This window comes from Stegodyphus dumicola, chromosome 1, assembly GCF_044657685.1.
Source record: "Stegodyphus dumicola isolate Sdum_Otavi_A_Nest chromosome 1, ASM4465768v1".
NCBI classification, from domain to species: domain Eukaryota; kingdom Metazoa; phylum Arthropoda; class Arachnida; order Araneae; family Eresidae; genus Stegodyphus; species Stegodyphus dumicola.
Window position 1 is genome coordinate 77,500,817 of NC_140768.1, and position 27,544 is coordinate 77,528,360.

The 27,544-nt window shown below is 33.3% G+C and overlaps 1 protein-coding gene across 2 annotated transcripts in view; it reads right to left on the bottom strand.

The window, feature by feature from the left end:
* The window catches only part of LOC118191813 (cytochrome P450 18a1-like), a 62,700-nt gene that overhangs the window by 20,375 nt on the left and 14,781 nt on the right, over positions 1 to 27,544 (bottom strand). Inside the window, exons 1-2 of one of the 2 annotated variants that reach the window (XM_085816511.1) lie at positions 17,015 to 17,269; positions 2,500 to 2,627 (exon numbers count right to left, since the gene is read on the bottom strand). In XM_085816511.1, coding sequence (XP_085672637.1) covers positions 2,500 to 2,627; positions 17,015 to 17,208 — 322 coding nt within the window. In that variant the 5' untranslated portion in view covers positions 17,209 to 17,269. Of the gene's footprint in view, positions 1 to 2,499; positions 2,628 to 17,014; positions 17,270 to 27,544 lie in introns of those variants that run through there. The other variant, XM_085816515.1, reaches the window with a different exon arrangement.

Consider the following 27,544-nt stretch of genomic DNA (forward strand, 5'->3'; position numbering starts at 1 on the left):
AATATATAATATGTGTACATAATGCCACTTACATATTGCTAAAGTATATAAAAGAAATTATTATATTTAGAATGCTTAGCAATTCTTTATCGAACTATTGCAAAGGAAAAAAACAAGACTTTTTAAAAGGCTGCCAGATTTAAATTTAAAATCAAAGAAAAGATTATTGATAAGAAACCAGGGAAAGTCAAATAAATTTAAACATATTTTCGTACTGTTGGGTCATACGAAGAACTCCAGATTTATATCATCAGTATCATATTCACTGAAACGAAATAAATTTACGATGTAAATTTTGTCAGTAGTAAAATATTTTGCCCTTCCTGCAAATGCAAAGAAATTCTTGCATAGTTTATTTGAGAGTAGGGAGTTTCGGTTATAAGGTATTTTTTCTCTTCTTTCTATATGGCTCGTGGTGTAACGGTAATATACTCTGTATATCTGTAGATAATAAAAATGTTATAAAATAATTCAGGGATTTTCGGCATAATTTTTAATATAAATTCGGTCATAAAGAGGTTAACCGCGTTAATCTAGCTCTTCGTTGCCCTTTTAGTAGCATACGAACTATATGTAAAAAATATATTATTTTATATTTAAGAGGAGTTTTTTTATTATTTACATAAACGAACTTGCATTGATTCAAATTAATAGCTTCAAAAAATATGTAATTTAAAAAACTACATATTTTAGGTGCTTTATTGTTGAATCCAACGAAAAACTTTAAAATGCATGAATAAAATAATAACAAACATAATCTGAAATATCATCATCAGCAGAAGAAAGGATAACAAAATATGAACTCGGAATAAAAATTTTAGAACATTTATACAAGAGTACGATAAGACGCTAATCAGGTAAATAACTTTAATGAAGAAATTCTAAGAAAAACTTAAGCTCAAATATAAATACAATTTTTTTGCTGGAACTGAGATAAATTTTTTAAAGCGTGGTTGTTATAGTAGTAATATTTATTAGTTCTGCACTGTGCAGTGAAGTGCTTTCTCAAAAGCAAAGAGTTATAAGGCTTTCAACAGTTTAGTGACAACTGTCAAATTTCCTAAAAAAACGTTATTATAGAAAGTTGTACTTAGTTTCAGTGAAACTACAGTCATTAGTAAATTAGGGTAAGGTTGCTATCGATGGGCGGGCTCCTTCGTTGATCCACCTCCTTTATTTTCTAGTTATTTAATAGTAGGCGCTACCAGTTGACCGTTTAACTGCATGAAGCTTGAAAATTGCCATTTAAATTGGGAAAAGATACACGCTCCAAAGATTGCTTTACAAGAAAGTAAGATTTTTGTATTTTCCTTCTAATTCATCAATGTATAGAAAATATAGATACCAGTAAGACGTTGATAGTGTTTTAGTTGTTACTGATAACATTTTAAAGTGTTAAATCAGCTTTATTTGTCTCTATTTACAATGATTGTTTACTTTGTTATAACCAAAACCACGGGCGTATTACATACCGGCTGCTAGTTGTTTTTAATGAGCCAGCAGCCTGTGTTGCCATAAATGGGTTAGTGGCCCAATAATGGACATATTGAGGCTAATATTTTGTAACTTTTTCAGTTGAAGAATAAAATGTCGTTGCATCTGGTTTAGTAAAAAGCTATTAAGAGTGATTAAAACTATACTTAGATACTGATCTCACTTTTTTTGTTATAAAGATAATTATAAACTATTAATCTAATTTTAATCTAAACCGGAGTATCCATAATTCGTGTGTAAAATAAATATTTTATTGAAATTATCGTAATTACTTCTTGCGTAATTTACGCCTATTTATAGTTTCTAAAATTGTATCGGCACAATAAATAGATTAAGAAACATTAAGGAACAAGTTTCTACGGCAGCGACAGAGAGAAGTAAATTTAGACGTTGTAACCCAGTTAAACATAGCAAGATTGTTTGGGATAGCATGTGAACAAGCAGCAACAGTAGGGACGGCAATGAATGGTTTTGCTAAAACAGGAGTCTGGCCAGTGAACAGAGATGTATTTTAAGACCCTCATTTTGTTGCAGCAGTGCTGCTTGAGACAAATGATGTTCCGCTTGTAGAAGTTGCTGACACAAGCCTAACTGCTTCTACTAGTGGACTGTCACATGACACGCAGTCTTCATGGAGAAAATCTGTTGCAACCATCACTGGAACAGAATCAGAACCGCTTCCAGCTGGTGCTTCAAATTGCTGTCAAACATAATTACGTTATCATGATAACATATTTGACATAATTTTCTACTCCTAGGTATGTGTAGTGTGGAAAGTAATATTTACATTAACACGTAAAAATCAATAAAATTGCCAAATTTGACGATTTTAAGACTCATTTTGTAAAAATGGCCCATCGATAGCAACCTTCTCCTACGCGCTTATTTCTGCTAATTTTCACTTTAAATTGTTTTAGGATTTTAGAACTTCATAATATGCTATCAGACTATGCAAGAATAATATTCACGCTTCTAAAAGTAAGAATAAGGAAAACAATTAATTACGTAAGGTATCTTCGCTGAGTTCGAAAGGAATATCAAGAGGTCTTCCCATGAAAACATCGTTTGCGAAAGCATCCTTTATTGATTGAAAATCACACAGCACCACCACAGAATAGCTGCCTAACTGTATTCTGAAAGAAGAAATCATTAAAATGTTCTCAAATTTCATTACAATGCACATTCTAAAAATTTAATTTAAAGAGGGGAAATTTTAACTATTCAATTTAATTGAAATCAATTTAAAGCTTTATGAGAAAATCAACAATCCTAGATATCAAAACGGAGATATTGCTTCAAAAAAGTAAAAAAAAAAAAAAAGTAAGAAAAATTAATGAGCCGCTTTGAATTACAATTAAAAAAATGATTCAAAATTTAAAGTAATAATTATAATAATAGTAATGAAAAATGTAAAAATTATTAATAATTATTATAAGTTATACTATAATCATTTCCTAAACTTTATTATAATTACCCATAGCGCCACGGTGAAGGACAATCCAACTCGTACTCTATGACTTAATTCATCTGACTGAGTTATGAAAATGCTACCTGAGATACTTGTATTATTTTTGTTATTCGTAGAGGAATTGCAATTCATTAATTAGTCTGGTAAATTGAAAACTTTCATCATCCATGAGTTATTTATGAACGGCTCTCAAGATGTTATGTGATTCTGTCAGTCTTGTTAACATCTTAAAATGGTGGTCATTCTTTATGTTATTAAAATATGAACCCTTAATTATCATTAGAGTGTTGATATGTCTCGTTTAACAGCATAACGTATTTTCTTTTTCCCCACGTAGTGCATTTACTTATGTTGGTGCTTTTCAATGCCTTTTGCAGTGCCTTTCTAATTATCATTAGAGTGTCGATAATGCCTTTTTCTATGCCTTTAATTATTATTAGAGTGTCGATATGTCTCGTTTAATAGCATAATGTTTTTTTTTTTTTTTTTTTTCTTTTCAGGTAGTGCATTTTCTTATGTTGGTGCTTTTCAATATCTTTTTCAATGCCTTCTTAATTATCATTAAGGGCCGTTCTAACTGGGCTTTATCTGAGCTAACGGAGACAACTAACGTAGCCGACCCATCTCCAAAACCAGTTTTTTCCCATAGGGCAGCAAGTTGAAAAATCTGAACTGCAAGCATAGCGGGGCTAGTCGACACAGGTAACTGACTCCGCTAGCTCAGATAAACCCTAGTGGGAACGGCCCTTTAGAGTGTGGATATGTCTCGTTTAATAGCATAATGTTTTTTTTTTTTTTTTTTTTTTTTTTTTTTTTTTTTTTTTTTTTCAGGTAGTGCATTTGCTTATGTTGGTGTTTTTTCAATGCTTTTTGGAGTGAAAAAATTATGTTTATTATTACACTCAAAGTCACTAATTTATATGATCAGTTTATAAGGTATTTCTCCCTTTTTCTTAGCATGCCTTCGTGGTCAGCACGCTCGACGCGTATTCGAGTGGTACATGCTTCGAGTCCCGGCGAGGGCATTGCTCGTTTTTCATCTCTCTCAAAAAATACCTAATGTCTCTACAAGTTAAATGCCGCATTAGAAATTATTACAGTGACTCACATCCTTTTTTGGCCACATCCAGCCCTTTCACCATTCTAAACGATCATCCCCCCGTTTACAAAATTAGAAAAATAAAATACATGCACATTTATTTAAATTATTTTTAATGTGTTTTATAAGCTAACTTTTTTGTTCCAGATATTATTTTAATTCTCTTGTTATTCTTATTTCTACATTTCCTGAATCTTCCGATTTCAAAGTGGGCAGTACTTCCATTCACATGTCAATATTCGTTTTTAACTTTTGGCTTTCATTTATAAGATTATACTTGGTTTAATACTGCTACTTTGATCCTATAACCCTACCAGACATGCAGCGGTTATAGCTATAGGGGTTGAACAAAAATATGGAAACACCGAAATAAAAATATATTTCTGTGACTAATACAACGCAGGAAAACCATTCTTCAAAACTGCAAGCATTCAAAATAGCTTGCAGTCTTCTCGGTATGGATATATAGAAATCTTGTATGTTTTGCAAGGGAATATTGTACCAGTCTTCCTGTAAAATACTGGCAAGTTCAGTTAGCGATGATGGTAGTGGCTAACTCTCACGCAGTTTTCTCTCCAGAAAATACCACAAAGGCTCAATAATAGTGAATCTGATGCCTGTGATGGACACGGTAGACGTGAAAGTTCACCCTCATGCTCAGAAAACCAAAATCCAGTCCTGGACGATATGAGTGAATAGGAGCTCTATCGTCTTGGAATATGGCATCACAATTGGGGAGCGAAATTTTTACTATGTACATGATCATCAAAAATAGCTCCATAATCCTTGGCAGTAATGTAACCTTGCACATCAATGATGGGTCTGGCCCATGGAATACTACAATATGGCTGCCCAGACCATGACCGAACCCAGGCCATATTCCACTCTCGGCAGCAAACAGTCTCTATCATACGCTTGGGGCTGCGTTCGGCAGACGTAACCTTACCGCGAAGTTGGAAACACTCCGACCAAATGACAGTCTACTATTACGCTTCAATCCAGGTTTTATGACTTTCTCTTTTACAGGCATTTCATTCCACTTGTCTTTCTACAGGCATTTTCATTCCTGATGAGCGGCTTTTGAATTGAAATTCGCCCAAAAAATACCTTGCTTATGAAGCTCTCTTCACAATGTTTTGGTGCTGACAGGGTTTACGAGTGCCACATTTAGTTTAACAGTACTTTTTCGGATTATGTTTTATCACAATCGTCTTTAATGATTGTCTGTCATGATCCCTCAACAAGCATTATCATTCGCGGTGTGGTTTAGCTGATGCGGTTTTTATGATTTTCTTGTATAAGTTAAAAATCTTAGATAACGTGCTCTTGAAACGCGAAACACTTCAGCTACCTTGGTTACGGAAATACTCACCATAACCAGTCCTGGACAATTTGCCTACGTTCGAATTCATTTACCTCCAATATGATGCACTCACAACTGCACACAGCACTGTCCCGATAATTAATGACACTTGCAATGTAGTGATGATGTTGCGCAGATGGCGTTAGTGAGCAAACCTATCAGCAACACCAATAGCTTTTACAAGAATAAACATTTCAATTCAAACATGCATTTTACGAGGTGTTCTCATATTTCTGTCCAACACCTGTACATCTCAGATAGTACGACAAAGTCTTATGAAGGTTTTAAAACAACTGTTTTTTAAACTGAGCTTTGCACATAAAGCCATGACTTCGTGCTACAAATAATTACAGCTTACAGCGATGCAAATAAATAAGAACAGTCAAACAAATTTAAAAGTTGATCTGCATTCAAAGTCTACACTGATAAATATTAAGCTGATCGATAAATTAACCGGAGCGTCAGATTTATGTATCGGGGCGAGAGAAACAAAAATAGAAATAGTTACATTTAACTAGATCTGGCAGAAGCTAACCATGTAGCATGCATGCCAGAAACACTCCTGAGGCATGAGAAACATGCCTCAGGATCCAAAAACCTCAGCTTAAAAGCACAACCGACTAATTTGCATTCTGATGAGGAATATAGAAAGAAGTAAATAAAGTAAAGACTAGAAACATAATAACAGGTTAGGCTAAAATAAGAACCTTATACATCTTTATGTGTGAGGTGAATACGAGCCATTTGCCATCAAAAGATTTTCCACAAAGGCAACCCTCCTCTTAGGCAGATGGCATTTCTATCTTTGTCGTATTCAAATAACCTAACGCAACTTTCTTTGTAAGTTTTCAGATGAGCATTCCATTACTTTGTCCACACTTAAAACATCTAATCGCTTTGTTTATCATATGTGTTAGTATAGAATTAGAGTTTTACAACCAACCGATATTTGACAAAAAATTCAAAGCAAAATGCGTTGCGTCATCTATGGCGAAAGTAAGTGGAGCTGTCGAATGCACGGGCGCTGACCACTAAGCTCTATGGAGAGCTGTTCTACGTATAAGTGCTAACTGTTAATATAAGATGAGTTTAGGGGACGAAGTGCTTTTTTATGTAGAATTACAGAGCATAATATATGGATTAAAGAAAAGAAACTCAATAATCAGATCTCGGTTTGCTATAAAGTTTAAAGTTTTTGATAGAATGATGGTATTGATTGAGGTGGTATTGATTGATAATATCAATATCGATAATAATATCAAAATATTAATGAATCTAAACTCGTCTTCATATTTGGAGACATATGTAACAAATCAGTACGTAACAACTAAAAACTTCGAAACTTACTTTAGAAAATATCGTATAGGCTTCCCTTAAGTGTTTGACATAGCCTTATAGCTATTGATAGCAAGTTAATCATTTATAAATCTATTTTGCGTTCCGTGCTGTGTTTATGACAGTCCAATCTGGGCTTATTCTTGCAAAACAAACAGAAAACAATTTTAAACTGTCTAGAGTAGTGTGTTATTAAAATGTATCCTGGTGTTTCATACCAAAAAAGGATGCATAAAGAAATAAAAATTATCCACTTGAGGGCTTATCATCAATTAGCTTAACGTTTTCACGAAAGCATGGCCCGAATCAACAGTTCAGAAACAAAAATCTATAACTAACATTTTAAAAATTTAAATAATAGTAAACGGCCAATAACCGTCTTATATACTTAAATAATTACGTAAGTTTTGTGTATATATGTTGTATTAGCTTACTATCCTGTATTGTTCTGAATTATTTGTATATTATATATTTACGACACCATTTGATTTGTATTTACCTTACTATTCTTTAGTCACCATTTCGATGACTAATGAATGATGATGAAAAATGCTGAAGTAATTTGCAGGTTGATTTTTTCCCTTTACCTGTACCTTATATGCCTTTTAAGTTTATTAACAGGAAAGTTCCGAAATTTTTAATTCGGCTCGATTTGGATTAGAGCTTAAAGCCCAATTGTCTAATGCCTTTTCTATAGATATTTTACCAGGTGACTAATCTGGTTTATGTGAAACAAAATTAACCAGATCAGAGTCAAATGTGCTATTTTGTTATTCAGAGACTGAGTTTGGTTTTGCGCCTTAGTACGCTGTTGATTACCATGTAAGCTACAATAGTATTATTAAGAGCATCTACAATATGATTTTTAAAATTAAGCTTGTTATTAAAAACAGCTTTCAGGTACTAAAGTGTAAATAGGAAACTTCGCTATTAATTTTAATTTCCATATTTAAAATCTTACTACTACGACAACGTCGAAATAAAACTACTCAGCAGATTGTAATAACTACCCAACACGATCTCCATATCCTTTTTTATATAAGAAACGAAATATTAAATTTGTTTTTTAATTTTCCTTTCAGATGCGTTTGCTCTGAAAGGTCAATGTATATATATGATAAGCGCTTAGAATTCCCAGAATAATCGAATTAAAATAATTGCAATGTCATGAATTGAAACTTCCATTACAAATTACTTGCACTAAATTTAAATAAGAAAAAAATGAATAAAGATCTCAATGTCCGGTACTATTTAAAATTTTATTATCAGAAGAGGTGGATTCTTTATTTTTCCGTGATAACGTGTTTAGCCTTTGCTTAAAAAACAAAAAACTCAAATATAGTTTAATGTCAATCAGTATTATCTTACCGAGTTTGTTATCAGGTGAAAAACGTTCATTTTATTATGAATGCCTACTTGACAGATTGTATCGGCATTCGTCTTCTTTTGATGCTTTAAGAAAAAGTGATAATGTGACTGCACAATAACCTGCAATTATGTAACGTGAGAGTTTGAAAAAATTGTTGAACGGCTTTATATAGGAATTTTACCATCAGAATAATTTATGTCACTATATATCGTGCGGTACTGAATATAAGGCTTTTCTATTTCCACACACTCATTTAAGATAAAATTATAAAGTGAAATTTTGAAATGAAATTCAGCTCTGTCTAACAAGAAAATCAAGTTTATTTATTATTGAATAAATTAATATTAAGATATAGCGAAAGAGCAATATGATCAAAATTTAAAATTACTCTAAACATGTAGTTCATATTAATTAATTAAAATTATATAGACTTATCCTCAGTAAACGTGCATGTACTAAATTGCGAACTATGTGTAGTTTTTAGTAGAGCATCACATGGAGAAAAACCTATTGTGATTGGACAGTAATATCCAATCTTACAAAAACCACTTTCTGCCATTTATTCTGTAATTCTATTTTCTGCTAATAAAAATTATTTGGTATCATCTATGAGAGTTTTTCTGCTACTTTTCTTCAAAACGTTTAGAGCGTTCCTTATCTACCCAGACAAACTTAGCGCGATTTCGCATAAATTATTAATTTAAATTGAGTTTTACATTAAATTTTGCGTTACATCTATATCAGCCTTTTGAGTCTTAAAGATTAAAAATTCGTCTTTTAAGTTTCATTTAGTATACTCCGTTGTTTATTAAAAATAAAATAATGTAAATTACATCCCTTTTCTCTTATTAATATGTTGTTATATAGTTGGCATTGTGACTGATAGGAGAAATTTGACATATAATTGCTAGGTACGTTAAATGTATTTTCAGTCAGTCCTTTTGCCAAATGCTGTACTACTTTTGCCAGTGATACAGACTGCAGAAGCTGTATTTTCATCTACCCCTCAAACAGGTTCCAATAAGAATTTGATATTATTAATGTGTGGTGACTGAAAATATCAGGGGAACATTGTTTGATTTGATCTTCGAGCTCTTTGCGATGGATGATACGAAGATACGAAACTCATGTGCAGTCTTCTCACAAGTAGCAATTTAAAAGTTTGCGCCAGCCGTTCGAGCCATTAAAAGGTGTTAGATCACATGCTCTCGCATTACAGAAGCAATAACGTTTTCAGTAATGTCTGTGCTTGACATTTCAAAAGTCGTAATTTCACTACCAATTAAAGAAGGTTTTAGCAATCTGTATTGTTGGTTGGTTGTTTGGTTGGTGTCGTATCATTTGAGAAGTCAGAGTGATCCATATGTGAAACTCACAGCTTTTTGCCAATTCTACAATCTTTCCACTATGCAGCTTTCCCTTGGAAAGGGAATTCCCTCAAGCTTTGCAGAGCTGCAAGTATTGCCAGACAGGTGTAGAAAGCTCTGTTTCGGGGCAGTTTCCATAAGTTCTATAGGATCTGGTACCATCTTCATTAATTTTCATTTCTCTAAAATGGCAGGTTCTCAGTCTATTAATGATTTTTGTAATTTCTCGGTTTGCATCAATCTCACATATCTGGTGGTCTTTCTTAATACATTTCTCTTTTTATCTATATCTGGCAATGGCATTAGTATCTTCAAGATTGACGGGGATTGAGTTGTCGATATTTCTTGCCTGTTTAGCCAGTTCATCGGCTGCCTCATTTCCATAAATTCCAACATGTGCAGGTTGTCTGTATTGTGTCTGTCATTAAAGCATTGCGATCTTAATGGGTTCATGAACTAATTTTCTGTAAATTCTTTGATATCGCCTTCGATAATGACTAATTATAGGAGGTTAAATACAATAGAAAAACGAAAACGAACTAATTAATTCAGTCTGTAAATTGTACCAAAAAGAGTAAGTACAACAGAACTCTTTGGAATTCTTAACTAGAGAAACGCTTGTCGCTAATGATAACTGTAATTTTATACAATAGAAATAGTTAACTAGACTTATTTTTGAAAACTAACAAATCAATGATCGAATACAAAGGCATAAAAGCAGTATTATGCCTTTGTATTCGATCATTATTTGTTTTCATACTGTAAGTAATGGTATTATGCTTTTCATAGATTATTAATAAATATATTACAATTCAGTGTTGCAGTTTTATACGCAACTAAACAAACATTCGTCCCGTCTCCAAATCACCTTTTTTGGATTTTAAGACAGAGCGTGCTTCTACCTCTCGTAGCTACGTTACGTAGTTCCAGCCAGCTCTGACAAGTTTGTAATTGTTCGGCTTTGCGTCATTACTGGCGATATTTAAATTTGATAACCCGTTAGAGTTTTTTGAGATAGCTGAAATTTAAATTTAATTGGGTAACCTTTGACTATTAATCTGCGTTTAAAATTTCAGTTTCAGTGTTAATTCTGTTATAACACGGCAAGTGGTGGTTGATTCTGTTAGCACAAAAAGGTGCGTTAAGTTTTGTTTTAAAAGAAAGGTTTTTTTTAAACCCTTTCAAGTCTCAGTAGTTGCTTCAGACACAGCGATAATTCGCTTTACGTCTCTTAGAACTATTTATTTAAACTTTTTATTATAAATATTTATTAGAACGTCTGTTAGAACTATTTATGCTCCTAGAGCAAGCCAAACTCCCTATACATTTATGTGTTATTTCGATTCATTCCATTTCTTGTTTATAGTAAAATATTTATGAGGGGAATAAATTAAGACTTTGATTATACATTTTCCGCACATCATCGACATTTCTTTTCAGAGCTTAAGTACTTCTACTAAAAGTAATTTCTTTCTTTAGCATTTAAAACTTATTCGTTAGAATATAAAAGAAAGAAATGAAGATATGATATATCTCAGACTCGAAAAAAGGTTCAAATCTGTTGTAGAGTCATAGATTATTTTTGAAACAGAAAAGAGGAAAAATGAGCAACGCCTTTGCCGGGAATCGAACCACGGATCTCTGGAATACGAGCCCAGCGTGCTGACCACTACGAAGACATGCTAAGAAGGCGGAAGAAATACCTTATATACTCCCTCTTTTAAATGGCAACTGGGGTTTAGGGGATCCAATCGCCAAATCCTGGGTGGTGAGTATCATCATCTTACACCCTTTTAGTTCGGGCGCCACTGTACAGACATTAGTATTTTTTGGAAGCAGGTGAAGTGAAAATTAAGCACCGTCTTAGCCGGGAATCGAACCACTGACCTAATATAGTATTGGCTTTTAAGTTCTAGTAAGAAGCCATATGAGATCTAGTTTTCTTACTGTCATAAAATGTAACTAGATCCACCTAATGTTGATCTTTTACTAATTCTCGCACAGGCTTGAAAATGAGCACAACCAGAGAAAAGGTGTAAAAGACCCTTTTATTGAACACAAAATATTTAACAGATGATGACATGGACTTACGTGCTTACAAAAATAACGACCACCTGCGGTGAGAGCTTAAAAGATAATGTAAGACTAATTTTAAAGGTAGTAGTGGTAAGTACTGCGAGACTACATAATTCAGTTTAAGCTAACAGGTTGACTCAGAAACTTATACTATACTCACTAGGCAGCTAGAATGCGTAGCCAGTATTAAGGTTAACATCTGGTAGAAACTAACGCTCTGTCTAACCTTTTCGCTCCAACAATTTAAATATTCTCGTTTCCTTTAACTCATTTATATCCCGGCGTGGAAATACGAAGGGAATAATGGAATTTAGGAAAGACTCAAATAAAATCTTACACCCTTTTAGTTAGTAAAATATAAATAAAATCCTATAGATATATATCACTTTTAATTAAAATTTAGACTATATATTTTTCTCATTTATACGTTTTTGAGCTGTCTCTGGAAAGACGTATCAAGAGTGATTAGAATATTGTGGTCAAAAATGATAAATAATACATCAGCTCTATATCTTTGTTTCTAGTCAGACGATCAAAAAAATTCCTCTTGCATTTCTTCTGTATCCAAAGTGTCACTTATACTGTATATTTAATTTTATATACAGCATTATTCTAATTCATATATTAGGAAACAAAATAAGGCCGTTTTTCTTAAATGACATGTTGAATGGTTTTTATTTCAGTTTTAGGCTTTAAATTATTCCAAAGTATAAAGTTTTGCAAAACATGAGTGAGTGGGTTTCTTTTTTAAAAGTACAGAAGTATTTATTCCCAGAACTTTTATACATTTATTTTAGTGTAAAATACACAAAACATGATTAATATTTTCAATGAAAATTAATGACGGAAGTAAAACACACACAATTTCTAGCTTCGGAATAAAATAATCATCAAGTGAACTCTAATGAGCCAGCTATGTATTCACTTATTTTGCATTAAATGAGCGGTTTCAAAGAAAACTACTCTAATGTTGAAGATTTATAATAATCAATATTTAAGAGTCTGAATTTCATATTCATATGCGCTTTCCTGAAATGGTTCACCAATGAGAAAACGTTGAACACTAGTAGTTCAGTAGGACTTCAAACTACGTCGAGCGGGATGGCAGTATAGTCGTTTTCGAGGGTTTTTGCCTTGTGTAACGCAAATAAGACCCATATCTTATTCACTTAAATGCAATTATTAACTTTTCGAAGATGTGTTATTGTTTTGAGTTAGCTGTAAATTCCTTTTCGTAGCAAACAAAAACGAGAAACACGGGAGCATGTTACTGCTTATCGACGATGCAATCTTTCGATACAACAAAAGCGCATTGGCTCCTGTGCGTAAGAAAGTGAATCATTTAAGATGCTATTTTTTCTGCACTTCTCAATGGTTTAAACGATATTTTCTTAGTATCATGAGCGAGGAAACATATCTTGTGCTATTATTTAAAATGCACTACATAAAAATCTATATGTACTGAATATAACATTTCGAACTTAACTTCTTGTATACACTTATCGTCTACATTCAAAATAAAATTTAATGGTATAATAACAAAATCTGGCCTCATCTTAGACTTCAAGACTTATCTGTAAATATTATTACATATTTTTAATGCATTTAAAATACAATATACACATTTTTGTATTTCGACATTCTTCTCTTTATGCCATTTTGCACTTAAAAAGAAATGCTGAAAAAAATCCCGAAGTTTTTAAAATTGAAATTCTTTTAAAGTTGATTTTTAATTTTATACGGCAGCTACAAAAAGCGTCCCAAAATTATAGTTACAACTACTAAAAGTATACTACTACTACTATTTAAACTATTAACTATAGCTTAAATAATATGCACTCTAACTATGGCAAGTGCAAGAAAATTTTAAAAACTGCCATATGCAATACTTATAGGCGTAATCAAAGAACTATCTCAAAATGTATAAATCTTTTAACTATCTCAAAATGAAAAAATTACTATCTTCTCAGTTTAAATTGCATCCAGCATTCCTGTTTCACTATACAATAGTGTCTGCACGATATACCGGCGCAGCATTCAAACTAGTTTGCATAATGCATATTAAACTTTTCTTTCTTCTCCTTAAAAGTTCCTTGGTGTTATGTGAGTAGCTTAACCGGCGTAGCGAACTGTTTTCAGAGGTACAGACAAAAAAGGGCCGGCTTAAGTGTATGTCAACAGGGGGTTTTCCGCAGAAAAGTTTTACTACAGTATCAATGTTTATTTTTCTAACAACAGATCGTTTAAAGAAGTAAGAAATCTGATGAATAGCACGTATTAACTGAGTCAACAAGAAATTGAATACTACAGGGGTTTCTAAATAGTCATATTATATCTCGAAAGAAAGGCTGCAGACGAAAAGCCATTGTTACACCTATCAAGAGATACGAAGGGAAAAGATAATTTGGAATCAAATAAATAACGTTTTTGGCACTCTCAGTATGAAGTATGAAGATTTAAGTTAACGATTCTCGTTATACGTAAATAAAATGTCGTTATACGTAAATAAATGTCGCTATACGTAATATAAAAGGTAAAAGCTAACTAAACATTTTTTTTTTCCATGATTATCCTCGATCGACACGAGGCCCACCAGTAACCAAGCGGTAAAGAATTATAAACACTTGTAGAGTCATTAGGATTTTTGGAAGCCGTAGAGATGAAAAATTAGCAATCGCCTTCGCCGGGAATCGAACCACCGACCTCTGGAATACCGAGCCAGCGAGCTACCGTTACACAACGAAGGTACGCCAGGGAAGTGGGAGAATTCTCACTCACCTTATACACTCATAATTCGGTTCGAGGTTCAAATCTTGCGAACGCGCTGGCTGCATGAGCGTTTTCATGGTTTTCTGAATGTATAACCTGCATACGAGCCAGTTTCCCTTAGAAAGTCCTCCACAGAGGCATCCCTCTCCTTAGACAGCTAGCCCTCGAGGTTTGCCATAATCACATAAACCAAACCTAACCTCTTTCGATGCGATTTTATCACATATTAACTTCAAACTCTTCGCCGTTGATATGATTACCCAAACTATTAAATTTTATTCGAAAATAAATGAAATTGTAAAGGAAATTATTAGTTCAAAGGGGCTTTGTCCCTGTAGGACTATTGTTTTCCTTTTGCGATTTTGCGTAGAATCACTATAAATGGACATTTCACTTTTCAAATTTTGGCCACCAAATGTTAGAGTCTTGCATTATATTTGAAGAAATTAAATAATGAAAAATCTGCATTAAATGTAAGTATATTTCTCGCATTTGATAAAACAACGGTACTTAGAGCCATCGAATTTTGAATGACGTAATCCTCCTACGAATATGGGCATGTGGAAGACAAAATTTGAAATTTGGAATTTGTTTTATTATCGATTTCATATTTTGTAAAACTTTAACGAATTTTTGACTAACAAACTCAAGGATTCCAGCACCCCGCGAAACTGTGTTTCGGAAATTCTAAAGATAAGCTCATTTTAAAATTATTTTGCGACATTGCTTTTGAACTGAATTTTATGGTTTAAGTGCAAAGAAAATGATATTTAATAAATAAAGGCAACACACAAAACGTTAAAAAAACGCCCCTTTGTACGTAATTTAAAATATGAAAGGCTTCAGATAATTTAATGTTTTCTGTCTTTACTTTGGTTATTAAATATATCGTTCTTGGCGATTAAGCCGCATAAAATTCGATTCAACAGCGAAATGACAGAATTCTTAAAAACAGCATATCTTTAGAATTTCTGATAGAAAGTCTCGCATGCTGGAGATAAAAATGTGTTTTATTTTTTTCTTTTAAAATGCTCTGTAACTATTCCTCTGACGTGTTAACTATAGTTTTACATTTGCAGAACAAAAAAAAGCACTTTTGGAAAATAACGAAAGCATTGCAATTAAGATGCAAAACTAATAAACGGAGTTTTAAAATTGGGATAACCTGGCTGCTTATTATAAACTACACTGTCAATGCGAAAATATTTTTAGTGGCAAGTTGAAAAATAGCGTCACCCTTCAAATGCATCGAAATCTAGAACTATTCAAGTGCTTTCCTGCATATTGTAGCATTTCGATAAAAACTGAGGTTTAAACTAGAATTTTTTAAAAAAGGAACTGTTTGGGATTTCCAGAAAATTTTTGATTTATATCAAAATACGCACCTTAGAACAATGATACAAAAACCTGATACACATTTCAAATCATATTTTTGGGACAAGTGTGCTTTTGATACGTTTTGAGAATGAAGATAAAATACTACCCCATTTGTTTATTTGATCACTCTATGTACTGTACACAAAATGCTATTAAGCCTGCGAATTAGGTAATTTGATAAGAGTTCGATCCCAGGCGAACGGTTAAGCTTCAGGGTTGGTTTTTGTGGTTTCCTTACTGTGTAATGTGAATACGAACCACTTCTCTTAGAATATTTTCCACGAAGGCATTTCTTCCCTTTGCCAGATAGTTCTCGTGTGCTTTGCCATTTTCAAGTAACCTAACCTAACCTAATCTAATCAAATTTTCAAGTTCCAACAAAATACTCGACAAATTTGGAGAAGAAAAGAAACGCTATACAACGACTTCCATCATATGCAAGAGTTTGATAGCGCTTCGTTTCTTTATAAATATTTAATTTACGAGCTACAAAAGCCAAATCTACTGAATCAAAGCCTTGTAACAGGAAATCGACTGTGTACTGTTGAGTAAAAATGCTTTCAAGAAATGTTTCAGCAAATCTGTCTCGTATGAAATTCCTCTCTTTAAGAAGCAAAAGAGACAAAAGTTCCCAGTTGCAAACACTAACCACTCTACAGCATATGACTTTGTTTTGTCTTTGATTTATTGATTATGGCAAAGCACTCGAGAGCTATCTGCCTAATGGGAGGAATGTCTTCGTGGAGGATATCCAAAGGAAAACTGGCTCGTATGCTGCCACTCGTCAGCAAATTTAATAATGAAAAGTATAAAATAAATTTTGTTTGAAAATTTTAAAGAATCAGCGTGTTACAAAAGGAATTTTTAAAATGATGAAATTCTACTAACAATTAGATACACAAATCATTTATGCTCTTAATTAAAAATGCTTTCAAAAATACATATTCATAATATATTAAACTCTTAACATAAACTAAGTCTTCTGAGTAACTTTAAATTCCCAAACGTATCTTCAACAAAACCAGGAAAAGTTAGAACATTAATAAGCATACTGAAATGTAGCTCTGCTACTTGAAATATATACAAATTGGACACGTATTACTTTGTTAATATTACTGCTTTAGCGAAACAAACAAACAAACAAACAAAAAAACATAATAATAAAATTTATCTAAATGTTATTCAGGAATGTAAAAATTTGACATTTCTTTTAGCAATAAATATATTTACATGAATTAGAATTTTCATACAAATATAAAAATTGTTATAAATAGATTTTTAGTAATAGTAAGTTTACCTATAAACAGGCCCATATATCTTCGCTAGCTCTTTCAATTTAATATAGGGTTTTCTCGTCATAAACGGAAGATAGCCAAAGAGCGGCAATCCCATAGGCCCAGGTAAAGGTTTCTGTCCCCTTTTCTTCCATAATAAGAAAAGGAACGCAAGTGCTATTACCACAGTTATAAAAATCAGAGTCGTCGTTTCCATGTTTAGAAGAACAAAATTTTAACACTCCTGTCCACCGAAATGCTGCTATTCGAAAAAATAATAATTATGTATGAAGGACGTGAATCAACAATTTTTTATCACAATCGCTTTAACTTTGAACCCGTTGACAAGAAAAGCAGAAAATTAGAGATAAATCCAGCCAATTGGGTGCCCACATGCTGGCAGAGAGTTAGAACATGAGAAGCGAGAAAAAGACTTAAAGAGTTCATTCTTATTTCAAATATTGTGTTTCTTTTTCGATATCTAAAAATGCTATATTTAAGCATTTTCCTGTTTCTATTCGGAACATGTTAATCTGAATTCTATTTTTGACTATGAAGAAAGATACTATAATTAGCTTCTAGTTTCTGACTTCCTTGAAAAACTGAAAATTCAAAGCTTTTTTTTTTCATTACATCATACTTTCTTTGTCTTCTTCATTAGAGGGTCATTCTGTTTACTAATTATACACATATTAAAAACGACCTACATTATTTATGGTCATTGTGATGAAGCTTCAAAGACGGCAGACAATTATAAAAATTAAAATGGCAGTAATATGAGGTATTAATTTTGGTGTGGTGTGGTGTATTTAATTATGGCAAAGCACTAGGGCTATCTACCTAAGGGAAGGGATGCCTTCGTGGAGAGCTTTCTAAGGGAAACTGGCTCGTATACACGAGGAAAACCACGAAAACACCCATGCAGCCAGCCCGTTCGCGGTATTCGAACCTTGGACCGAACTACCAGTGTTCAGCGACTTTACCGCTCGGCCGCTGGTGGGCCCGCACTAATTTTGTACTAATACTACAGTAACTTCAGATATAATTTATCGAACCGTTTCAATATTCAAAATAACCTCTACAGAGTTCAACAAAAGAATGAATTTATGCGTAGTGCGAAGGGTCCAAAAAAAAAAAAAAAAAAAAAAAAGGAAAGAGCTAGATGGAGAAGTTTTGAGTTTTTTCATTGGTTTATTTGAATATAGGAAACGTCTATGCTACCAGCCCATTCGCCTGCAATGTAACCTAGGTCACAATTCTAGTGTTCAGTGACTTTACACCTCTGCTGGTTTGGGGGGGGGAGGTGAAGGTAAAACTCAAGTATATAGTATGATCATTGTGAGTTGAGCCTCTGCCCTTGCATCTATGCCCTAGCAATATGCATAGAATTTTTGTGTCTTACCTCAAGCAAAAATGCAAAGGAAACTCTAGAAGCTTTGATGAATGCATGATAAAATTTTGCGTGAAATTCTTAAAATCTGGTTCTGGAAGCAGCAGTTATTAAAAACAGTTTAGGGGAAAATTGCTTTGTCTACAGGCAAATTGTTATGTAACATAACGTACTTGCTAGCTGAAGAGCGGGAATATATTAATGATGAATATCGTGAGCAAAGCATATTTAAACTTCGAAGATTTAAAACGCTGGGATTTCTACAGGGGTAGAGTACAAGAATATAGTTATAGTATGTATTTCCTTCTTGGAATCTAAAGTTTTTGGAAATGTGCCTTTGTGGCTGAAGTTGAGACCGCAGATGCTTAGCATAGAATTGGCCTTATAATGCTTAGGTATATCATTCTTTTTTGTTGAGAAACTGTCCAGAGTAATTTCCAAGGAGTACGAAACGTTATTTGGGGATACCCAGGACTTTCCCTAATAGGTGCTTATTACGATAAGTCCATGTGAGCTTTTTGTTAATGATAACCCCTAGACAACTTACATTATTTACACGTTCTCAATTTCTCCGTGCGTACGGGTTCGTCACGAAATGAATGCACAAGTCCGATGAAAAATGAACAAAATTTATTATTATCACAACAAATATTTCCTCAGATATTCTTTCAGTATTACAATATCTCACAGTAGTTATCTTAACTACTCAAACGTTCAACAGAAGTTAATTCAAAACAGCTAAAGAAAGCTAATCCGCCAATTCGCTACAATCAACAAGAGCAGTTTTCTAAACAAACTCTGAAAACAACAACAAGCTAACTAAAATAACTGACTGACTAAATTGAGAGGTTTTCCTCCATTTTATAAGATTTTTAAATCGCGCACGAAAACTTTCTGGCACTTTCTCGAAATCAAAAAGAGATATTTATTTATTTAATGTTAAATGCACGTGCTCTTATATTTTCAATTTTCCGGCTTAGCTTTCCTTTAATAATATTCATCACGCGCTGCACTGCGCGGGAAATAAAACCATTTAATTTACAATTCAACTAACATAAGCTATTTAAATACCAAATCCGTAACAATATTTATTTACCATAGCGAAACTCTGGCGCTAGATTCACTTAACAGCGTCACATCTCATTCATTTTATAACTCGGAATGCACAAAGATTATACCACCTGAAGAATTATCTAATCGTTCCCACAAGTTCTTTTCAAATACTATAATAAATCTGAAACGATGTATAAAAGAAATTAAGGAAATTAAAAGGAAACAGTTTTTCACAGACGATTCAGCACCTCTTACCTAATGCATATGCGCTACTCGTAAACATTCTCCTTTGTCCGAGACAGACTGGCGGCAATATTTGCTGCTAATACGAAACACTTATATCCTCGAATTTCATTAGAGATATATTTCTTATTGAATTAGCTCAGTTCTCACTTCGTGGCAAGGCAAAAATATTTAAAATATCTTCATTAAAAATTGAAAGATATAGAAAAACATAAAACAACAAATATAGTTAAAACAATTTAAAAAAAGGTTTTGCAATTTAAATTACAGTTTCTGCTCAAGCGATTCAGTCAGCAGGCAAAAAGGCAGATTTTCGGTACACAAAAATAAATGTTTCCTTTTGATCTTACTCGGCAAAAATACACCGAAGTTGCAAAAAGACTTAACATACTATTCTGCAAAGTTTCAAACGTAAACAAAAACGTCAAAAAGGCAAACAAAGACAAGAAATGGATTGAGGAAATCACAAATATTCCACTACAGCCAAGAGACAGATCTGTTGCCACTTTTCGCCTTGATACTTGTCATGTTTGCCTCATGAAGCATCTAAATCGTATAAAAATATTGCCAAGTCCTCTTTGCCAGTTGTGCAGCATTCGTGAGGAAATGGACACGAACTATTTGAGTCACTGCCCTGCACTGGGTTCGGGACACTTGGATAATTGTTTGCCTTTTTGACGTTTTTGTTTACGTTTGAAACTTAGCAGAATCGTAAGTTAAGTCTTTTTGCAACTTCGGTGCATTTTTGCCGAGTAAGAGCAAAAGGAAACATTTAGTTTTGTGTACCGAAAATCTGCCTTTTTGCCTGCTGACTGAATCGCTTGTGTTTGAGCAGAAACTGTAATTTTAATTGCAAAACCTTTTTTAAAATTGCTTTAACTATATTTGTTGTTTTGTTCTGTTTATATTTCTGACTACAATTGTCTTCTAATCTGCCACTGGAAATATATGTATATATATATATACATACTTTTAGTGCAGCCGATTGCAACCAAAAAGGGAGGTGCACAACTACATGTTATTGCAGTCCTATATACAAAATTTCAACGTTCTGAGACTACTCGTTTTTGAGTCATGCGAGATACATACATGCATAGGTACGGACTTACGTACAGACGCCACGAAAAATTCTCTTTTTAATCCATTTTAAATCAGTTTTATTAGTCGCTTGAGGGAAAAAGAGTCCTTTATTTTGTTCTTACATACAGATGTCATGCAAAAAAAATCGTTAAATTGCATTCCATAGCGGTCAAAATGGATATTTTTCGTTAAAATATGATACCCGGAATTTTTCGTGATTACATTACTTCCTTTACGCCGTACAAGGAAGCAAAAATTAAAATAGGAAATTATGCGCCATCTTTTTAGAATTGAAAACTTATAATTCCTTCATCCCAGCAATGCGCCAAGTCATATAGCATTTTCCTGCGACTGTAATATGACGTCAGTGGAATGCCGTCATTGGACTAAAGAGGTTAGAATTAAACTAGAGCGGTCCCTGGACTAGAGGGGAGAAAAGACTAGAGGATCTCTGAACTAGAAGGGTTAGGTTATTCTCCAGCTATTTACATTAATCATATTTCCTAACAAAATTTTATCTAGCATTTATGAATCAATCGGATTACATACTAGATTGCATATAGATTCATACTGGATGGATCGGATTCATAGGACCAGCTAGCTCTGAACGTTTCCTCTGACAGGAATAGCTTATTGTTCTAGTGACTTGCTGTGATGAAGAATTTAAATTTTTTATGCACTAATGTTAGTGAAAATTGCAACAACATAATGGAATTAGGTAAATTGAGCCAAAATTGAGATAAGACATGAAAATGAATTACAAAGCGACTACACATGCCGGGAATGAGAACCGGCTACTTGTTTTATGTATATAAATTACTCTAAAATTTCTAAGAAATCTGCTTATCGTCCTCTGTCTACGGTGAACGTTTAATTAGTAGTCAACATAAGTCATCAACATCAAAGGGTGCTATACCGACAATTAACGTAATTGGAAAGAGGCTCCATCGGCGGTATGCGAGAGAGTGGACTTTCGTATCGAGCAATCACTACCCGCGCACAGCGTTATGGCCCGACAGTATCCTGTGTTTTGAAGAAATGAACAGATGAGAACCAAACAAAGCGAAATCCTGGCAGTGGGGCACGTGTTATGTAGAGAAATTATCTGATAGCGTTATAAAAAATTAGGTAAATGATTTTATGATTTATGGAAATTTAAATTTTATTGTGATTCTGAATTATTTATTTTAAGGCTTTAATTTTGGGGAAAAACAGATGCTTCTGGAAATATTATTTAGTTTAAATGAATGTTATTTATTTTCTTTTATTTGCAAACCTTGTACAAACTTTTATTCATTGTGAAAGAAGCAGGGAAAGGGAGGCAATTTTTTGCCAAGTCATGATTTCGCGCGCTTTGTCCTTTAGAATGTTCTAGAAGAATTTTCATTGTTAGTTGACCTTAAGAGAGGAAAGTACGTGACAGAAAGGTCAAAGGTTGCTACTTGTCTTTCAATGTAAGTCATTCAGGTTTTTGGCGATTGAGGGTCCGGTTGTTGGCTAAGTGAAGAAGGGCGCGCATGCGCGATCACCCTTATTTCCGCATTCTGGAGTTGAAAACGAAGATTTTGCCATAATTAAGGGGGCGATAAGTGAAGCCATAGTGGGAGCCCGTTTTGTGAAGGAGACGAAGGAAATTCGAGTTGGATTCACACTTACTTTTTGGCTGACTCTCTGACTGACTCGCTGATTTTCGGGCTTGCTGGACTTACGGGCTTGCTGGACAAAATGTAATTACGAAGAGAAAATGGTTTTCCGGCGGGGAGCGGCAAATATGCTCCCCGGCCGCGTTTGGTTAAGAGGCGAGACTCACTGACTCTTGGACTCGCTGATTTTCGGGCCGGCTGGACTAGTGGACGTTGCTCTTGAAGCTTGCTCTTGGGATGAGTAAGAACAGGCGAGCCGTAATTGCCTAGAAAAAACGTTTCTGACCTGAGGCTGAAAACCCTCTTCCTTGCGGCGTGCTGGTAAAGAGGCGAAATTTGAACGAGTTACCTGCGTGTTGACATAGGACTTTCAGGACCAAGCGGATAGCCGTCCTGGGCAGCAGTGCTCCTGTTTCTGTTCTACAGTGGAAAAATAACATACCAGTGTAACGATGAGCCCGGTCGACCTTCAAGATGTCCACTCAAGATAAGTTTATATATTTTTTTTTTGTTTGAACTTTAAATCCTCTCACGGCAGAATTTAACACTGGTGCCGTGACCTCTGCTTAGTGGGGGATCGGATCGAGAATTGAATTTGGATTTTGAATTTACCTATTTTGTGTAATTTACTTTTTAAGGAAGGAGTTAAATTTTATGTGCTAGGATTAATCAGAGTTTTTGATTTGTGTTTGCTTATTTGTTAATACGAGAGTGATAAAGTTTCACTGATATTCACTGTGGGATTCGCAATGGTGTCTAAAATCTTCTGTCATATTTCTGTCACAGCCGTTATTCTTAATCTTAGTATCCCTACTTTTTAAATAGCCTGTACCATGCTTGTATGCTAATTCATCCACTCTATTTATAGCTTTAGACCATTCTTTATAAGTTTTTTTAAATTAAACATACAATTTCCTCGTTCACCACAAATGTACATTATGGGGATTACTAAAGCATTAAATAACTAAAGTTAACTAAACCATTAAATATTACATGCCTGAATAAAACGAACAAAAACAGAAAACAGCAGTCCAGAATTCCTAAAAACAGATAAGTTCACTAGCTAAGTCACGCTATACATATTCAAATCGTTCTGCAAGCATAATCTAGGGCCATCGAAAGTAAGGCAGGAAAAAATTAAATGTTCCACGTGTTGAGGTACTTTTTTTGGACACTCACATAAATTATTTGATCTTAGATTGAAACGAAACAGGTAACCTGCAAATTTACCGAGATCAGATAAAAAGCTGAGAAAATTAAAGAGGAAAGAATCGGAATGCAGTCTGTGGTAAATAAGAAAGACCTTTTTGGTGCCCTTAGCATTACAAGATGAAATATATTCCACATTCCAATTAGTTAGCTCAATACATACTTTTTACCTCTCATAGATAAACTTAAATTTAGGTTTTAAATATAACCCTACAAAAGTGGCGTTATTTTAATATTACTGGTTACGAGAAAATTTACGAAATAAGAAATGAACCAACTCTATTCTGTTCATATAATAGAAAGTTTTTTAACAGCGTACCGGTTATGAGAGATGGTTTGGTTTGCATTATGAATCTAATGAATCAATCCTACTCTAACTGTTTATGAAATAAGAATTGTTATTTATTTATTTATTTATTTAGTCTTCGAAGTGAGGAGCTTGTTATATATGTAACTGTATATGTTATTATTATTAATCATAACTGTAATATAGAATAGTGGAGTAGCAATGTAAAATAAAACGATGTTTGTGTACATCTTGTAATCATCAATGAACACTTATCTAACATATAAAAATAATACATTACGAAGATGGCCGTAGATTAAAAAATAAGATTTTTTTAAAGAACCATGCAGCGTTACTTATGAATATCCGTAAAGACGTTCTAAACAAAAACCCGATGGAAAGTTGTTTACAGTGAAATCGAAAATCCATCGCTGGTAAGTGCGTTGTTCATTTTTATTTGAAATGGCTAAAAATACGTACATATAAACTATTTAAAATTTTAAATTAAATATGAATGGATTAGCCAAGCCACCAATAAATCTAAAATTTTTAAGCGATTTAAGCGAAAATTGGAAGAAGTGGAAACAAAAATTCCAAATTTATATGTTAGCGTCTGGTGGTATTACTAAATCACCTGAAATTCAAGTATCTATTTTATTGCATATTATTGGTGAAGAAGCGCTTGAAAAGTTTAACACCTTTTAAGTTAAGAAGATAAGAAGGATGTAGACAAAGTAATTGAAGCGTTCGGAAAAATTTTTGCATACCGAAAGCAAACGAAAGTGTTGATAAACATATATTTTTCTGTCGAACACAACATGTAGGTGAATCGTTTAATGATTGTTAGATTTAAAGAAATTAAGTAGCAACTGTGGATTGGCAGAATTAAAAGATAGTTTAATAAGAGACAGAATATTAAGTGGAATTCTAAATAAAAATCTTAAAGATAGGTTATTAATGGAAGAGCACTTATCATTGGAGGAATGTATTAAAATGTGTACAGCTTCTGAATTAGCAGACCTTCAACTGAAAACTTTAACTGAAGAAAATAAAACAGAAGTGATCAAACGGATTAAATTTACACCTTCAGAGGAAAAAAAAGCCAGCCTTGTATGATAAACTATCATTTAAAACAAAAGCAACAAAGTACTAAATCATCTTCAAACTATCAAGGAAATAAACTATCAAGGTACAATAATCCGAAACCATGTAGAAAATGTAGAACCCTTCATAGGCTATACAATTGTTCTGCTTATAATAAGATTTGCTTGAACTGTAAAAAGAAAATCACTTTTATAAAAATGTTAATGTTGTACAGAATAATTTTGAGCATGAATTTCATAGTAATGGTAATGAATATATTTTAGGGTCAGCAGAAGATACAAATCCATTTTCTAGAAATAGAACAGAATGGTTTGAAAGACTAACAGTAAATATATCTAAATATGTATTTGTTAAGTTGGATACTGGTGTTCAGTGTAATTTGTTACCATTGCCTAAATTTAAACAATTAAATTTAAGAGATAAATGTTTGACTAAATCAAAAGTCACTTTAAATAATTACAATGGTACTGCAATTGATGTAGTCGGAAAATGCACATTATTATGTGAAACATCGAAAGGGGACAAGGATGAAGTAGAATTTTAGTTCTAGCATGTGATAAAACTGTTCCAGCTATTTTAGGTTTACCTACATTGCAAAAATTAAACCTAGTATAAAGGATTTGTGCAGTAAATCCTGATTCTAATGAAAAGTTACCAGACTCTTTAAAAGGATATCAAGATTTATTTAAAGGAACTAGAAATTTAACAGGACATACCTATCACATTAAATTAAAACCAGAAGCTGTTGGTAAAAGGAAAATTCCACTTGGCTAATTAAATCCATTAAAAAAGGAATTGGCAAGAATGGAAGAAGACGGTATTATAAAGAAAGTTAATCAACCTACAGAATTTGTAAATTCATCAGTTGCACTAAGAAAAAAGGATGGTAATTTAAGATTGTGTTTAGATCCTCAGCACCTTAACCTTATACTGAGAGAACATTATCACATACCAGCCTTTGAAGAAATTTCATCTAAAATGACAAATGCAAAAGTGTTTAGTATTTTAGATACAAACAAAGCATTTAGGCAAATTAAACTGTCAGATTCAAGTTGTGAATTTACCACAGTTAATACTCCATTTGGTAGATATTGTTTTCTAAGGTTGCCATATGGACTGAGTTCATCACTAGAAGTTTTTCACAAATGTTTTTCTGAAATTTTTAGTGATTTAGAAGGAGTTCAAATATATATAGATGACTTATTAGTTTGGGGTAAAGATAAAAAAGAACATGATTAAGATTAAAGAAGTTGTTGGACAGAGCCAGAGAAAAGAATGTTAAATTTAATTTAAATAAATATAAATTTGGGCTGAATGAAGTTAAATATATAGGACATATATTTTCTAAAGATGGTTTAAAGCCAGATGAAGACAAAATTAAGGCTATTCTAGATATAAAAGCACTAAGAAATGTGAAAGAATTAACTTTCCTAGGAATGATTTCGTATGTTTCTAGATTTATAGCTAATGTATCAGAATTGACATCATGTTTAAGATATTTGTTGAAAAAACAAGTTATCTGGAACTGGAATGCAACACATAAAAAAGCATTTAGAAGACTAAAAGATATCTTAGTAAATAAACCAGTTTTACAGTATTATGATATAAATATCTCAGTAGTTTTATCTGTAGATGCATCTCAAGAAGGACTAGGAGCAGTTTTACTGCAGACTAATTTACCAGTGGCATATGCATTAAAAGGCAAAGATAGTACAAAGGTCTCGCAGATGCAGTGACCAACCAAGAGATCAGCAATGCATGTTGGAAAGTCAACAAACAAGAAGCCCAGTTATAGGAGAGGCTTATAAAACCGGGAAAAAGTGAGAGCAACCGATCCAGAAATTACGCAGCAAACGACCTATGAATGACGAGCCAGGCGAACTAAAGGAGGTTTCCGATGGCACATCAAGTAGCAAGAAAGCAGCTGTCTATATCAGAATTCCCTCAGCCGAGAGGAAAAACCAGATGAATTAAGCACCAAACTGAGAAATACAAACTATCAGTTGACTAACTAGAAAATCAACGTCCCAGACGGAAACTATGGATTCATCAAGCGAGTACTTCTCCGTCTTAGCAGAATTTCTACGAAAACGAATGGACGGGATACAAAGAAATAACGGTAAGTGAAAATTTAATTTTTTTTAATATTCAATTGATTTTCTCTCTCAGCGCAATTGTTGTGCGTATAATTTTGCCTCAATCCAGGGCGTCCTAGATTTTATTCAGCAAGAAGCTTCTCATGTTAATTATGCATTGAAGGGTTTTTAGTTTTTACTATAAACATGATAGTGTCATCTTAGTCGTCCAAGAGACTCTATTAAGAAAATTTTGGCACATTTGCGGAACAGATATTAACAACTTGCATACATTGTGATGTAACATGCAAATTGAGTAAGGTTTTGAGAAGAAATGAATTTTTAATGTTTCATTAAGTATACTTGTTAAAAGTTTTGTAAAAGTAACTTATATTCTGTTAGGATTGTTAGACTAGAAAGCATTACCAGAACAAGTGTAACCCTGCGAGATAATAGCTTGTACATTTGAC